The sequence below is a fragment of the Harpia harpyja genome, chromosome 9 (genome assembly GCF_026419915.1).
Source record: "Harpia harpyja isolate bHarHar1 chromosome 9, bHarHar1 primary haplotype, whole genome shotgun sequence".
NCBI classification, from domain to species: Eukaryota; Metazoa; Chordata; class Aves; order Accipitriformes; family Accipitridae; genus Harpia; species Harpia harpyja.
Genome location: NC_068948.1, coordinates 11,041,959 through 11,058,169, shown reverse-complemented (window position 1 = coordinate 11,058,169; position 16,211 = coordinate 11,041,959). Strand labels below are relative to the sequence as shown.

At 42.9% G+C, this 16,211-nt stretch overlaps 1 protein-coding gene across 1 annotated transcript in view; it reads right to left on the bottom strand.

Annotated features, from left to right (window-relative positions):
- WTIP (WT1 interacting protein) overlaps window positions 1-16,211 on the bottom strand; it is an 87,935-nt gene that overhangs the window by 45,090 nt on the left and 26,634 nt on the right. The window contains exon 2 of the mRNA XM_052795748.1: window positions 9,884-9,985. Coding sequence (XP_052651708.1) covers window positions 9,884-9,985 — 102 coding nt within the window. The remainder of the gene's footprint in view (window positions 1-9,883; window positions 9,986-16,211) is intronic.

The following is a 16,211-nucleotide window of genomic DNA, read 5'->3' as shown; positions in this document are numbered from 1 at the left end:
AATTTGCCTCCTTGGTAAGGGAATGATGAGCTGCCAGCGGCCTTAGAGTCTTTAAACCCTGGGAACTCAGGGATCCAGGAAAAGCCTAAGATATGCATAACAAGTCAAAACGGGAAATGACCAGGGTACAGTAAGATTTCAAACAGTGCCAAGGGCAAGGGGGCAAGCTCACTATCTTCTGGAGAAAAAGGTACTAACGTGCAGTTAAGATCTTTACTAAAGAAATCCAATGCGCTCATTTGAAATGAAGAACAAAAGATGCCCACACAGCAGTAACAATAAAGTCTGAATTCTTCAGTAGTAGAACAGGCACATGCAAGAGCAAACGTAAGCAGAAAGAAGAAGAAAAAGTCAAGGGAGATGGAAAGCTGGCCATCCCTTCTTCACAGAAGACGTATCAGAGACAAAACCTGAAGTTCAATCCTTCCAATGCACCAGGAAAACTATCAGGTAATGGTGGCCCACAGACCACACTTTGGGTCAATCCAGAGCAGTAATGGTGAGATCCACACATCCAAAGGGTAGGACAAAGGAAAGATGGAGATTCAGTCAAATGATAGGAGAGTATCCAGGTGACACAGGTTTAGAGGGGAGGCTAAACACATGAGCACGGACATGTTGCTGTACATGGACAGATTTGTGAGGACCAAATGTACGGAGACAGGCACTGGAAAAGAAATGATCAGTTGTTTGTGGGAGGAAGAACTGATTTACTGAGTGCTGAAGTGATGAAGGACAAAACTGATTAACTGACACGTTTAGAGATAAGAGTTGATTTATTGTTGAAGAAATGATGATCTATATTAAATTAGAAATTATTTCAGAGAGCTATGGCGTTCCGGGGTCTTGTTTTCAGATGAGTTAAGGATCAAGGACATCACTAAAGCATTGACTAGGCATATAGCAAAATACATAGGGACAACATATAGCAGAAACGTAGATCATTAAAATTACAGGAAGCCAGCCATGTGTATCTCCTGTCATTCATTTTCTTCCTCACTTTTTTCCCTCCACCTGTTTTTCCCTATGTTTTTAGGTAATACTTAAGAATTACAGAACCTGGAAATAGGAAACAGAAACATCTGTTGATAATGTCAGTGACTTGCCTGCGCTCTGTTCTGGATTATCTGGATTTCTTCCCCTTTGAGAGATGAACTCAACAGCAGCCCGAGGGAATATTTTCTTTTGGAGAAACTGAGATATGTTCCAAGAAAACATTTTAAATGGGTGGACGGGAAGGCAAGAAAGAGGAGAAAAGAGAGCAGAAGGGAAAGATGAAAAAACTACACAAGAGATGTGCGTTTCAGACTAAGACAATCGAGACCTGCAGATAATAGATGCTGATAAGTAAACAAGGAAATTTTAGCAAATCTTGTTACACTAAACAATAGGTGGCATTCCAAACACACAAAACTATGCAAGGAAGTGATTAGGTTCTCTCTGGTTTTTACAGAGAAATAAAAATCAGAGGCAGAAACCTTGTTAATTAGAGTATTTTTTTTTTATACTTTATGTGTTTTCCAACCCCTGAAAAGATCACAGGTGCTGTCAGTGATTGCTTCCACATTATGAATACAAAAATATTGTGTGAGGAATACATCTATGGTCAGTCAATCAACACAGAGAAAAGTTTCCATCATTAGTTGCCAGGCAACCCCCACCAATTGAAATAACCATCAAAAGCCATGCATTTCATGCTGGAATAATTAATAGCAGAACACAATTACTACCTTTCAAGGAAACAAGGAGACAGAGACAAACCAATTCATCCCATGCCCTCTGATAATCAGAAATAGGGAATGGAAATGTTTTCTATGTCGGCTAGCTACCTATCAACACCACCTTTCCCTGGGGGTCAGCCTCCAGATCTACCAATGCTAGCTGCTAAAGCAGCCCTCAGAGAAGAGTGATACTCTGTATTAAGACCCCCCCCCAACCAAAAAAAATACTTTAAGCACATGCATCTTCAAGCATCTGAGATGTCCCCATGGAAGTAACGCCCAGGACTGGGCCAATCAGATGAGCCACCCTTTAAAACCAGGTTCTCTCCTAGAGTTGAACTAACTTAATTTAAAGTAGTCACAGAATTTAAAACCTTTCATGACATAACATCTAGTAGTATCAGTTGTAGAAGGGACACGGTCAATGGACTGGTCTATTTATCTGAAGTCACGCACACCGATCGGTGCCCTGCTGGACCAGAGCTAGCTGGGATGACAGCAATGCGGAGAAACTACTAAATACCTCCTAAAATATAAAACCCAACTAAATACATTGTAAAGAAAGGAGAGTTTCCTGTGTCAGTCCCATCTCAAACACTTCTGATTACCCTTTTCCCATCCCATATCCCATCCTTTTTTGTTTTTCTAAAGCCTGGAATATTATCAGACTAACCACAGATCAAGATAAAGGAAACATTTCTCTACCAATCGGTACCCGAAGGTACTTGGGCTTTCACATGGGCTGGTATCCAAGTTTGACTTTAATTACCAGAAGACAAGATTACATTCCTTTGCTGAGACTCATTCATGGTTCAGTCTTGTGCAAGGTGAACCCGAACTGTCCGAAGCCAGCTGTCATCTCTACCATCCGACTGCCTCTTTTTAAAGTGAGCACCTCCCTTTCTGTGAGTTTTGCATTAATGGGTTCATCTGGGACTGCAGTTGCAGACATACCTGAAATAGTTTTTAACTATCTGTCTTGATAGGTGTTAAAATGGAAAGCATGGAACTAAGCACAGGCTGTAACTTATGCCGGAGACAAAGAATGACTCAGGCAAAATTCTGCACTCCTGCAGCAATGCTGCTAGTTATCTCAATTACACGTCTACACAAACCGCTGTCTTAGCAGCCCATACAGCAAATCCTTTGGTCCTTCTTCCTAACCAAACTCGCGCCTCTCCAAAGTGCTTGGCTTTTCCCATGAATCACACCTCAAAGTAAGTGCCCCACACGCAGTGCATCAGGACCTACTGCTAGCTCCAGTTATGGCTTGGAAACCACCAAACATTCAGGTGGCTGTGAATTCAATCCAAATGCAGGGTCTGAGTTGGGGATGAGTAACAATCGCAGTTATGCAAGTTGAGGGCATCCAGCTCTCACGCTCCAGGCCACGGGGGTCAGGGAGGAATGTTCCCACATGCACAGCACTGAATCACCCGCCGGCTTGTCTTCCCCTGAGCACCAGGTATTAGCCAATGGCTCTGGCAGGATTACAGACCAAAAATCCCAAAATTCCAGTCTGCTCCAGTCTGACAGTATGTGGTTAGAAAATGGCAGGGCAAAGTGTGCAAGGACATTAGCTACCCAGCAGACTTTCACTGCACAGCAATGTACCCCTTGCAGCAATAGTCATTAGCTCCTCTCCCTTAAGTGTTCTTGCTGTGTTTCCTTGGTGCTCAGAATAGTTGCATAAAGCGGTGGCATTCAGATGAACAGATACTGAACCTGCAACTGAGTCACCTAAAAGTCAGCCACAAGGCACTGAAGAGTTAAAAGCCACTGACAAACACACACATATTTGTACCACTGTGATTACCAACTCTAACACTGGTGGACACACAGTGTAGAGCTCATAGATTTGACACCGAATTTTGTTTTATTCTATGTGAAAATCACATTCACAGAGAATTTAATTTAAGGCTACAAAGCAAGTACTGGCAGCATGCAATTTGGATACAGTGACTCATGCCAAACTTATGCTGTGGGGACAGAACAAATACAAATTGAAAATGAACCTTCCACTGGGAATTTAGGTATTTTAAAAACTCACCAACTGCTGATAAATATACACTGAAGGGACACAGCTCCCTTAAGATGCTCTGTGCCTTACGACCACTAAGAGCAAACAAAGGTTCAACCCGGGGCAGCAAATACGCAAAAGACCATTTCCAGGGTCGCAAGGAACTTCTCCCTAAAAGCCAGGACGTGAGGAACCACCTATTAATAGACATCTACATACAGCAGCACTGAGTGGCCTCAGTCAGAAGGGAGCTGTTGTCTCCGAGACTTAATACAAGTGAAAAGGCAGGTTGCGTCCACAACCATGAACCAATTCCTCTTTCACATCAGTTGGAGGGCACAGGCTAATTCAGAACTGCTCTTTACACCTTCAGGGTAACAAACCTACTGCTACAGTTGTCCCACTTGGCCTTTTAAAATGGCAGTGCTGTCAGCCCTCACTGTGATCCTTCTCTTAGAGGCTTGTAGCAATGAGCTTGTGAAGTCTGGACAAAGGCTGGTGCTGAGGCAGCAGCAGCACCAGTAATCAACTGAACTGTGATACCTTTATGAGCTGTCCCTTAAAATTAAACTGCTGTATGAAACCCCTGTGAGTGCTCCAGTCTGATCAATAGCTACCAGGTAAGAAATGAGCTGCATACCTTTGGGATTATACAGTTTGCTTTAGGCTTCTGATTGCTCTTGCGGTGATTTCCTGTGCCTTAAAACCAGTGGCAAAAGTGCAAATTAAAGACGAATGGCATGCTCAAACATTTGCCTTCATGTAAGAGAGCAGAATGTGTTCCTGGTTTTTATGGTAAAGTATGCCTCAGCTTTCCAAGTACAGAGACTTCAAACCCTTAGCTCTGCAAAGCTCATTCCCTGCCCATCTCCTACACCCTCAGAGTAACAAATAACAGACCGATATTCCTCATTGTAAAGATTTATCTTACTGCAGTTTCTACAATCATTGCCACTGGATTAAAATTTTCAGCCTGAAAAGATGCTATCAATAGCATTATGATCTGCAAACTGGAGGCACCTGGCAAGTTATCTTCTGTAATGAGTATCAAATAGAGCCCATTAATTCCTGCAACTGATCACCTGCACTTAGAGCACGCAAGCAATCTGGCATTATTGCAATTATTCTTCAATAAATCCTGTCATGCTCTGAAATACTACCAAGAGGAATTAGATGATGAGCTTTTCAGGCGGACATTTTTCAGCTCTTGTCTTCCATAAGCAAAATCTGCAACTGAACTCCTGCCAAAACTAAAATTTTACACTTAACAGAAGGGACAGTGTATGTTGTTGCCTGAATTCATCTCTGTTATTTAAGATTCAGCAAAGCATGCTTACATATGAGTAATATAACAGATTTAAGCACATGTCTAAGTGTTTTGCTGAATCAAGGCCTAAAAGAGGTTCCACTGGTGTTAGGGCTGGGAGAGGATTTGAATCTACATTTAAAAACCATCCTAACAAGCTTCAGTTGTTTTCTCTAAGAGACTGTGGATAAAGATCTACATTGAACTACTTGATCCCAGCGAAACCAGATCACTTTGGTTTTTACATTACCTGAAGAGAATTATCTGACCTCGGGGGGGGGGGAGAAAGGAGGAGGAAAAAAAAAAGCTAATCTGAGGAGCATGGCTTTTTGCAGAAGGCAATAGAGGTTTACACAGAGACATAACAAAAATTAACTGACAGAGCAAAGCTCTGAGATGCTGAACTTGCTCAGTTATGGGAGCAAGGCTCAACTATCCAAAGCCCACTGAACACATTAAAGAGGCAGAAATGCAACATATAAAATGTGCCTGCTAGGTCATTTACTTTTCATTTCCATTCTTCTTCTGACCTCAGCTCATTGGCAAGATTTCCTTTTTTTTTTTAAGGAGATCCTGTACAGCTCTGAATCAATATATTACTGAGTTTTATCCTGAAGTTGCCAGTTGCCAGAACCTAGTAAGACAATGAAGAGATTGACCATCTGAGCATTTTACCAAAACATTTAAAGGGGACAGAAGTCTCCTGTTTATTTACTGTATTTCTAAATATTTCCTCATCTTTCTGTGTTCATGTTCTCAAGAGCTAACCACCATCACTGCAGAAGACCCCTGAGAATCCACCCTTGCATCCTCACACTTCTACACTAGCAGGGCTGGTGTCCTCACAGAGGTGCCTGCATCTGTGAGCGTGTTTTAGGTTCTCCTCTTAATTACAAGCAACACAAACCCTCCAGCAATGGTGTGACATACGATGGTGGGAGTCGAAAAGGACAGCACTGGGACAAGCACTGTATGCTCCCTGGAAGGCGCAGGAAGGCCCACTCTGCCACCCGCTGCCTTTTTCAACCAGGGCACCCTGACAGATGGCACTTGGCACCGAAACCAAAGTTAAACTCAAACAAATGCCTAAGAAAGGACTCTGACTCAGGCAGAATGTCCTACTGAGGGTCTCTTCACGCTTCTCTGCATAACTGCACTTGTCTTTGCTGAGCTGAAAATACTCACTGCTGAGTGCTGAAACAAGGCCCTTGGAGGCTTCATTACTCATTATCACATTTCAGCCTGAGTGGTCTCCAAATCACAACTTTTCCCGAGGGTTTGAAATATATTTTTTTTTTATATTTTTTTTTTTTAATTGTTGCTGGTTAAATATTGGGCCCTTATCTAAATCAAACATCTTCAGGTACAGAATTCAGCTTCTTTGGTTACTGCCTTTTACTTTCTAGATCCGTTATATTGAAAGCAAAACTGATAACTGCTGGAGGAGAGTTTGGATCGTTCTTGTTATTTGGGAAAAAAGAGGAAAAAAGAAAGGCAAGCTTGTACTCATATTTCTAAGAATACATAGGAACTAGTGCATAGGAACTGTTTTAGGCAGAGTACTCAAGTACTTCTGTACTCTCCTGTCAAAGGCTCAGAAGGAGCATTAGTCTGTGTTCTGTGACCTCTTGCCTCACAAAGGTCATTAATGATCACCCAGTTACCTGTGTACTGAATCTAAAAAGCTTGGCTCAACTTAAAACACTTTCCAAAGGGACATTTGGTCTTAATTTGAAAACAAAGAAGAAACGAGAACCTGCCACTTCTCTTGCTATTTCATTCCAGCAGTTAATCATCATCATTGTATAAAAAGTGTCTTTGATTTCCTATTTGAATTGTGTAATTGCAGCCTCCAGAAAGATCTCTCTTGTGTTTGTCTCTGGTACGTATGAGACCACTTTCTAATGCCATTTTATGGTAAAAGTATTTATGAGTTCCAACCACATGTCCCTCTCATCATTTCTGATACCCAAAATACACTGGGCTCTCACAATTAGCTTTCCTCCTCCAGCTTTTAATCATCTATGTAACTCCTTTCAGACCCTCTCCACTTTTTTCCTCATCTCTTTAAAGGTGGGCACCAAAACCAGAGCGCAGAATTCTCAGAAATGTCACACTGAAGGCAAAATGGACTACCTGTTCGTAAACTGCACTACTATGAGAAGTTTGCGTTTGGTTGCTTGTACAAGATGTCCTGTAAAGCCTTTTCAGCAGCACACTGCAGGATGCAATTCCCATAGGTGGGACCTTGTCATGGTTTAAAACACCAGCCAGCAGGTAAGCACCACGTGGGCATTTGCTCACTCCTCTCCCCGCACTGGGATGGGGGGGGGGGGGAGAATCAGAAGAAATAGGTAAAACCTCATTGGTTGAGATAAGGACAGTTTAATAGTACAACACAAGGAGGGAAGTAATAATAACAATAATACTAATAAAAGAATGTATAAAGTAAGTGATGTATAATGCAATTGCTCACCACCCAGAACCTGATGCTCAGCCTGTTCCTGAGCCTCAATCCCTCCTCCCACCCCTCCCCCAGCTCCCCCAGTATATATACTGAGTATGACAGTCATATGGTATCAAATATCTCTAGTTCGGGCCAGCTACCCTTGTTGTGTCCCCTCCCAGCTTCTTGTCAAAATTAACTCTATCCTAGCCAAACCCAGGACAGACCTGCATGCCTCGTTCCCAACATCTGGATCTACCGGCACTGTCCTGAATCACTCTGATTTTCCCAAGGACCACACAGCCCCAGATAAAGTGGGGAACCTAAGAGTTAATGCAACTCCCCCTTTCCAGCTATGCTCATTTTGATACCATTTCAGAGCTGAGTGGAGAGGAAAAGCTCTGCTTTTGACTCACCATCGCATGTAGCTGACCCTAAGCTTTGATCAAGTTTTTTTACCTGCACTCTGGCACTACTGCCATGTTAGCAGCACATCCACCTTTTCAGTGCCTAACATAAGAAAGTCCCCACACATCCCCCTTTCAATGGGATTGTATCAGAGGCTGCAGACAGAAGGAAATCCAAGCCCTTTTCGCTTGCAAAACATCCTGGTGGATGACAGCTGGGCCCTCCAGCCCACAAGCAGTACAGCAACAAGCTCAGAAGACAACCTGGAGCACTGCTTCCTTGTGCGTGTGCGTGACTCACGGAAAGCTGTGTGAATCACAAAATTCCACCAGCACAGTGGGGTGGGGCAAAACTACGCTCCGAACGGACATGTCTGAAGTCGCCCTATGGTAGATGTACGCTGGCCACACGCACTTTGCCCAGTCAGAAAAGCTTGTTTTGCTTTTGAATAATTAACTTAGGTTTGTATTTTGCTGTTAAAATACATTCCTCGGCCCTTATACATTCTTCTGAGGAACAGAGTGACCTGTGTACAGACCCCTGTGGTAGCAAACATGCATCCTGACTACTTAAAAAAAAAAAACACATCTGCCCCAGAAAGGAAGCTGGAATTCACCCATGCAATTAGGTTAGGTTAATGTTGGCGATGAGTGGATAGATATTATCCGATATCATATTTTGTAATCCTCTGCTAAGCAGGATGCTGTTCACTTTGGGAGCCAACAAAATAGCACTCATTCACTGTCAGACTTGAGCAAAGTCGAGAGCAATCCCTGAAGGTCTGAGACGAGTTTATTCTAGAACCTGGTAATGGTCCAGAGTAATTTATAAAGGTCACTAAATTCCACGTTCAGGTTGTAGGTTTCTTTAAACCAATATTTATCTGTACAAATCTCAGGAGAAAAGACAACACATCTCCTTTTACAAGTGAACTTTACAATGGTCTTTTAGTTATCAACTTCTTTGGTTCTATGCCAATAATCTTTTACTCTTTTTCTAATCTTTAATTAATCCTTTTTATAAACAATTTACACTCGGCATATTCTGCTCAGAGTATATCGTTTGCTGCGTATACGTATCGCAACAAGATCTTCAACATCCAGGCAAATGTTTTCATACATTAGGAATGTAAATAAGTGTGTGGGTATATCAAGAAAAATTACCAGACTCCTGAAAATTGAGTTCTCATACTTCCCTTGAACTCAGTGGGAATTTGTGAGCTCTCAGCAGTTAGACAAGACAGTGAGAAAGTTTCCAACTTAAGTTCACAATGCTTGACTTAAGGCAAACACTTCTGAAAGTGCTGCCCTGAATTTTCCAAGTCCTGTTTCCTCTGGCAAAGCCATGACTTCTCCAAATCACATACAAAATGCATCACTTTCAGATGCGTTCAGATTAAAAGATTAAAAGGTCCTGAGAACGGCAAGGAGGAGAGTTATTTACGTGCAAGTTTTCCTCTACAAAAATAAAATACTGTAATAGCTTAAGGTGTTTCAACACGCAGTTTCTATTTGGTTTTATCACATTCAAACATAAGAGAGCATTTTGAGCATTATGTATATACAGAAATGACAAATATACCTGCTTGACTAGAGTTGCATTTGCAAATAGAAAGTGAGGGAAAACACAGTTTTGGCTGCACAAATTCTTTCATTTTTCTGTAAAAATGATAAATGCACATTACAGTTCCATAAACACAAGTGATTTAAAGTATGTAGTGCTTATAATGGCCAGGTTGAAGCCATTTTGTAAATGCAGCCCTTAAAACAACTAAATACTACTTTTCTGGGCTGTTGCTTAAGAAAACACCATTGAACACTTACAGATGGCAAATAAAAAACAACTTTTGAAGCTGGAGTCTTGCATGGGAATTTTGCTTCGGGAAGCAGGCAAGATGAGGTCTCACTTTGTGCACTGGTCGCTAAAGGAATATATATTACAAAAGGAAGCCACTTAATAAGGCTATAGTAGATCTGACTTACCACAAGAGCAGCACGTGAAGCAGTTGGTATGATAGAGGTTACCCATTGCTTGGCAAGCCTGGCTCGCTCCATACACACCTTTTCCACATTTTATACAAATACCTACAAAGCAGAAAGAGAATGAAAGTTAGAGTCCTCCACAGCTCCTAAAAACAGCTCCAGGCCATTGATTCATAACACTCATGATACACCCATCAGGCCCTAGATCAATGAGCTCCTCACCCTGAATAGATTCAAGTACTCAAGACAGCAACAGGTGGCTTGAGTGAAACAAACACATGGGAATTAACCCAAAATTTAAAAAGAGTGTGTGTGGGAAGCCTCTCCTGGTGTTTCAATGCATGGAGACTGAGGCTGGCCAAAGACAGAAATCCAAAGGAGGCAGGTGCAATGAGAGAGGACAGAAAACCTGCACACTTCTTGGAAATAACTCCATTTGCCCAAGAGATAACTTAGACCTTCACAGCTAGATGCTCCACCACATTACATTCAATAATCACTAATAAAACAACAATTCGGTCCAAAACCAAAAGACTTCTCTTTGCCCCTCTCCAGCAGTGCAACATCAAGAGTGTTGGTCCGTGTGGAAGCCATGCAGTACTGGGAAAATGGGTCTGTCACTCACATTTAGTAATTGTTTAACTTTCCACGAATAGTAGTATGTAACCTCATAAACATAACCTGGCACCTTACAAAACAGAAGTGCAAGGCTTCTACCTTCCTTATAGTCTAAGGGCAAAAATTCTGGCTGGCAGTTTTGCTTCAGTAGGCTCAGAAATTCACCTCTGCTGCCCGAGCCTGCCCTTGGTGATGCCGGGGATGACTCCCATGAAGTCCACATGAGACCAAAGTATGAAGAGCCAATGTAGCACTGGCAAAGTCAGTGGTTAGCTCCACACACAGCAGACTCACAGAAAATGTCATTATTTTAATAAGCTCTACAAAGAGGGGGTTTGGGGGTATTTTTTTTGTTTTTAAAAAGCTTTTTCCTCATAGTTATAGCTTTAAGAGTCTTTTGCCTATGCATTTATTTCTATCTACACATAATCTCTCTAAATTCAAACCAAGGCAGGGAGATAATTCAAGAATTCTGTATCCCCATGAAGAGGAAATGAAATGCTGGAGAATCCATGTCCTTCTGTCACATACTCAGGACCACAGATTTTAAGTTCTCCCGAGATGTCTGCTGGTCTCTATTTGATTGTAGCAGGACAGTACATCTCAAGACAAGGCTGTGTGATTTTGAAAACACTACAGTAGAAAATAAAAATTGAGATTTCTGCCTCATACAACTCTATAATGAAGCTGCTGTGCTCCATGTGCTCTTCGAGACCCTATTTCTACAAAAGCACACACCAGCTTAGCATTAATCATCAGCATCAACAAAACTGCTAATATACTTCAGAGTCTAGGAACTCAAGAACTACAAAATTGGGCTTTAATCATCCCGAATACTCCCCTGCTGTGTTGTGAACATTTTATACACAAACACACAGAAAATACAAATGCAAGCTGCTCAGGGGGGAATTAGCATATTACGAACTGGTAGAAACTTTAATAGCAGAAAGAACAAAGTTAAGCTAACAAAGCGCTGGGTGTCTCAGTTCAGTTTCTATAGGTTTTGCTTTTATTCACTCCTAGTATATGAATTGGCCTAAGCTGCCACACCAGAGAGAAAGAAATGCCATCTGTCCCTGGCAGGTAGCTGTATGGAGATGAGCAAAGCTGGCAGAAGAGCAGTACCCAGTGATACAGCTGAGACTTCATCCGGGCTCTCAATGAGGAAACAGTCGCAGACAACATGATGCCCATGAGTAGCTCTGCCCCCCACCCCAAGCTATTCAAGACACATTTTAAACACCGTTTCTGAAACCAAACTGTTTCAGTTCAGTGCAGCATTAACACAGCCACCTGTATCAGCTGTGTAGTGTGATCAGTTTAAATGGGATACTGTCAAGTTAAAAAAAAAAATATTTGAAGAAAACAATCTTCCTATGCTACTGATTCAAATACTGAAATGGAAAGACCTTTCCTTAAATCATGGGGTTTTTGGTCTTTATACCTTTAACTCTCTCATTTCAAATCATGAAGAGAGATTACCCTTTCATTCAACTAGCTCAACATCCTGGCACAATGTTGCCATTTTGGATCATAAGCATATCTGTCAAATGAAACAAGCATTTTAAAAAACAATAAGTCTATTAATAATAGATTATTAAAAAAAAAATCTTAAACCTGATTTCAGTGTTTCAGTGAGGCAGGAACTATAATATTATCAGATACCAATGTCCCAAGCTAAACCTGTAATACAAACTAGCTGCCAGCTAGATCCATCAGTTCATTGCAAACAAAGTGTTAAGAAAATGCTGGTCCTTAGACTAGCTCAGCTCCGATATAGGAAATGGGAATTTCAGAATATTTGTTGCCTTATCCAAGGCCGTTACATCTATTTATTTATTTGTAACAAAAGGTTACGAAAAAGGTCTGCTATTTGCCAGGAGTTAATGGTTAACTGCTGATGAAAGATGGTTATTGATTATTGTAGACAGTATGATCAGAAAAGGCATCCCATCAGCCAGCAGCTGCAGGAATTGCTCTCAGCAGCAGCACAGCATCCACAAACCTGCTCTGTCTCATCACATACCACGAGCTCTGCAATAACCCTGGTCCCTCCTGGCCCTGGGGCAGGAGGGGTTGCATGCAGAGCAGAGAACATGGGGCTCATACCAGAAATGAGCAATGTGTTACTTCTGCGTCAGGTTTTGGTATGACATTTCAGTTCACTCTTGGCAGTGGAGCCAGAAGAGAGCCCTTCAGAACTCCCCAGCTATCTGCACCCTTCTTGTCCATCTTTTCATGCCAACCATGCACCTGGGACTGGTGGCTATTGACAGTCTGTACACTGAGAGCTCTACCTTTTCCTAGTTACACTTAGTATTACTCAAAGAGGAGCAGAAATCCAGAGTCTGTAATTCTCTGGCATTTCTGTCTATGAGCTCTCATGCACAAATCCACTGCAGCCGTGAACTGCTTTGATAAATGAAGTTATTGCCTCATTTCTTTGCCATTGCTCCACTGAACCATCAGAAGCAAAAGAAGGATTTATTGTGGATGTTAAACTTACACTGGCCTCTCCAGCAAGTGATCTGTTATGAGCAGCTGTCAGTTTGTTAACTCATTTTCTCTAAGAGACTAGTCATTAACTGCAGGAATGAATGACCACAGAGACAATTAGCATACTAAAACAGCACATGTATAATTCCAAAAGTGTATTTTGGAAAATATATATGCAGCTGTGGTGTGAGTATAGTGTGAGCTCATAACTGCCTAGGAAAAGCACTTATTACATGGCTGTTTTCCACCAGTCACAGCCCAGACTGCACACTGCAAGCTTGTGAAAGCCTTGACATAACAGCTACATCACTTTTTTTTTTACCCAGATTTAATTCCAAAGCTTGTTAAACCACCTATGAAGAATGTTCCATTACAGAGCAAGCATGTCTTGTTTCTGACACTTCACTTGACATGACTTCAGATCAACTGCTTCAGCCTTTGTACAATTCCTTGTCCCTCCTGACACCTCTATTCTAAGTAGCCAACTGTGCCTCCAATTCTTTAACTCATCAACTGTTGCACTTCCACCCAGGTCATCAGCTCTCCTGCAGATTTGGTGTCTCTCTTCAGCTAGAAAAAGATGTTATAAGAAGTTGCATATACCCAAAGTTTGCATAAAGGTTAGCTGAGCAGGAGCACAGTGTCACAGTGTTCCTTCACTGCGGTGAAGAGATGTTTGCATCCTCACACAGTGTTTAACCAAACACAAGAGTAGAGACTGAACAAACACTCCGTGGACCACAGTAAAAGCCCATGAACAAGAGTGATGCTAGAAAGAGAAGGAGCTCCCAGAGACTCCCCGCTGGAGTTAGCTGCAGCACATTGCCAGCGCTCCCCACACCTTTAAGCAGTCCACTTCACTGAGCTTGACTGTGTCAGCCAGAACACCACCTCTGGACACAACCCAGGCAAGCCTCCAGCACTGTAGGGCAACACAGCCGTCAGAAGCACAATGCTGTCTGGGTAACTCACGCATTAGCAAAATGCTAATATCAGCACCAGGAGAAAACAAGACGGGTATTTTCTGATGTAGTCAATTGTTTTGCTCCACACTCAAGAGACCAAATGCAATGCATTATAACAAGCAAAGGCATCAGCAACAACCTAGAGAAGGTATTAAAGCTACAATGACTTTTTGTTCAGCCTCCTATAATGTACTTCTGTGACTTCCCTGTAGTAGCCTACGCATTAGAAGTTCAGTTTGGGACCTGCACATCAAATTCTGGGGCACTCTTTTGACCATGCCAGTACAGGCTGGTACTTCAGACTTCACCAGGTACCCAGAATTGGGAAAAAGGCAGTAGGCAAAGGTTAAATGGAGTACATATAATGGCAGATATATAACCACTTTTTGGTCAAGCTTTGTCCTCAGCTGTATGGAACTCAGCCTGTGCCTCATGCCATCCCCACTTAACCTGAAGTCAAAGGTTTAGCACAAAGGCAAGAAAAATGTTACCATATGGCCCCTCAACTTCAGTACGCAGCAGCTGAGTCAGAGGAGAGAATCTGGCTATCGCGCTCCTTGACAGCGTGCCACGGCTCAGGGATGAGCTGCAGCTTTACTGTCTTACAGCCACACCGTATCTCCAGGATAACTGCTACATGCTGCCTACAGTAGGAAACAACCAAGTCCTGTCGTCAAGAGTTATGGTAAAGCTAAAATTAACAACTAACACATGGCACAGATGACTCCCTCCCTGCCTCCACAGTTCTGTTCATGCCGCAGTGCCGGGAAAAGAGCAGGTGAACGTCACAGTGGGCTACTGCAAAATCCCCTTTTCTTCTCTCGGACAGGAAAAGACCGTCTCTACCTAAGTCCTCAACAAGCTTTTCTACACCTGTGGCCTAGCCAAGGTGCAGGGGCAGGGAAATGAAAACCTACAGCCATAAAGCAGGAAGAACAAAGGAGAGAAGCCTTAACTCGACTTAAGACATCAAACTGCAGCAACAGGGGCCGGCTGCAAGAATAGGAGGACTGTGGATGGGCTGCATCAGATGCCTGCAGGTGTCACTGGCCGTGGGAGGTGTTCCCACACAGGCAGCAGTGCCTGCAGCTGGTGATCTCATGCCCAGGCAGGTTTTACACAGGGTGTTAGTACTACCTTTAAAAAAATACTCTAAGAAGCTGGTAAATAGTGAAGCATCAGAGCTGCCCCAAACCCAGGCAGCCGTGCCACTGCCGCAGCAGTACCTGCCCAAGCTGACAGCAGCTACTGTGCAGACGTCCTGGACTGCGGCCGCTCAGATGCCAAGAGGTGACTTCAGGCGAGAAAAATGCTCCCTTCCTTCCAACAACCACAGGAGGAGGGATCTTCCAATGCACACGTCATGTCCCAGTCAGAGGCAGATAAAAGAAACAACGCACCTACACAGGGCACAGGAACAGAGCCTCTTCCCAGCAGCCGTGCAGGAGCGAGGGAGGCAGCCCAGGAAACCCTGCCAGTCCTTGCCACCACAGGCAGAGGGCTTTCATTTGTCACCTGGCAGATGCCTGGCAAACATACCAAGGCTTGAATACCCAACATAAAATCTGGTATGTACAAGTTACAAGTAAATAAATATATCCTGGACACGCTCAGCAGCAACATCTTGTGATAGGAACAATGAGGGGACTGTCTGGCTAAGTTACCAGCACTGCCCTCTGCCCCAGGTGAAGATCAGAAGACACCACAACTTGAATTAAGGTTGAAAATGACAGACTAAGAAAAGTGGGAAATACTCAGGTAAACATTTTAAGCTCCCCTCCCAAGCCACAGCCCAACTACACCTGGCTCTGCAACACCCCATGGCCGGGAGGGACCTGACCCCATCCAGTAACATAACTGTGGCTTCCAAGCACCTACATGCTCCCTGCAGTGACCGTGCTGGAGGTTGGAGTAGGCTAAACTGGAGGAAGATGGGCCACAACACTTAACGCCTATCACAGCTTAAGTAAAGCAAGACAAGAAGCAGACTGTGGACCAGGAAACTTTTTGCTGTCATTGTTAAATCTTATTGAGATTGTCCTGAACTTGCTTTCCTCCTCAAGGAAAGAAGGAAAAAACCACCACCAATAAACTACTTAAGCCCTTGAGATATATATCTGCTGACTTAGATCTCCATCACTTCAGCACCTGCCTCCTACAGGAGGCTTTACTCAATTAATATAGAGGCTTGGGGCAGGAGGGATGCATATGTAGAACTTACTCAGAAAAATCAAAATTTGAGATTAATT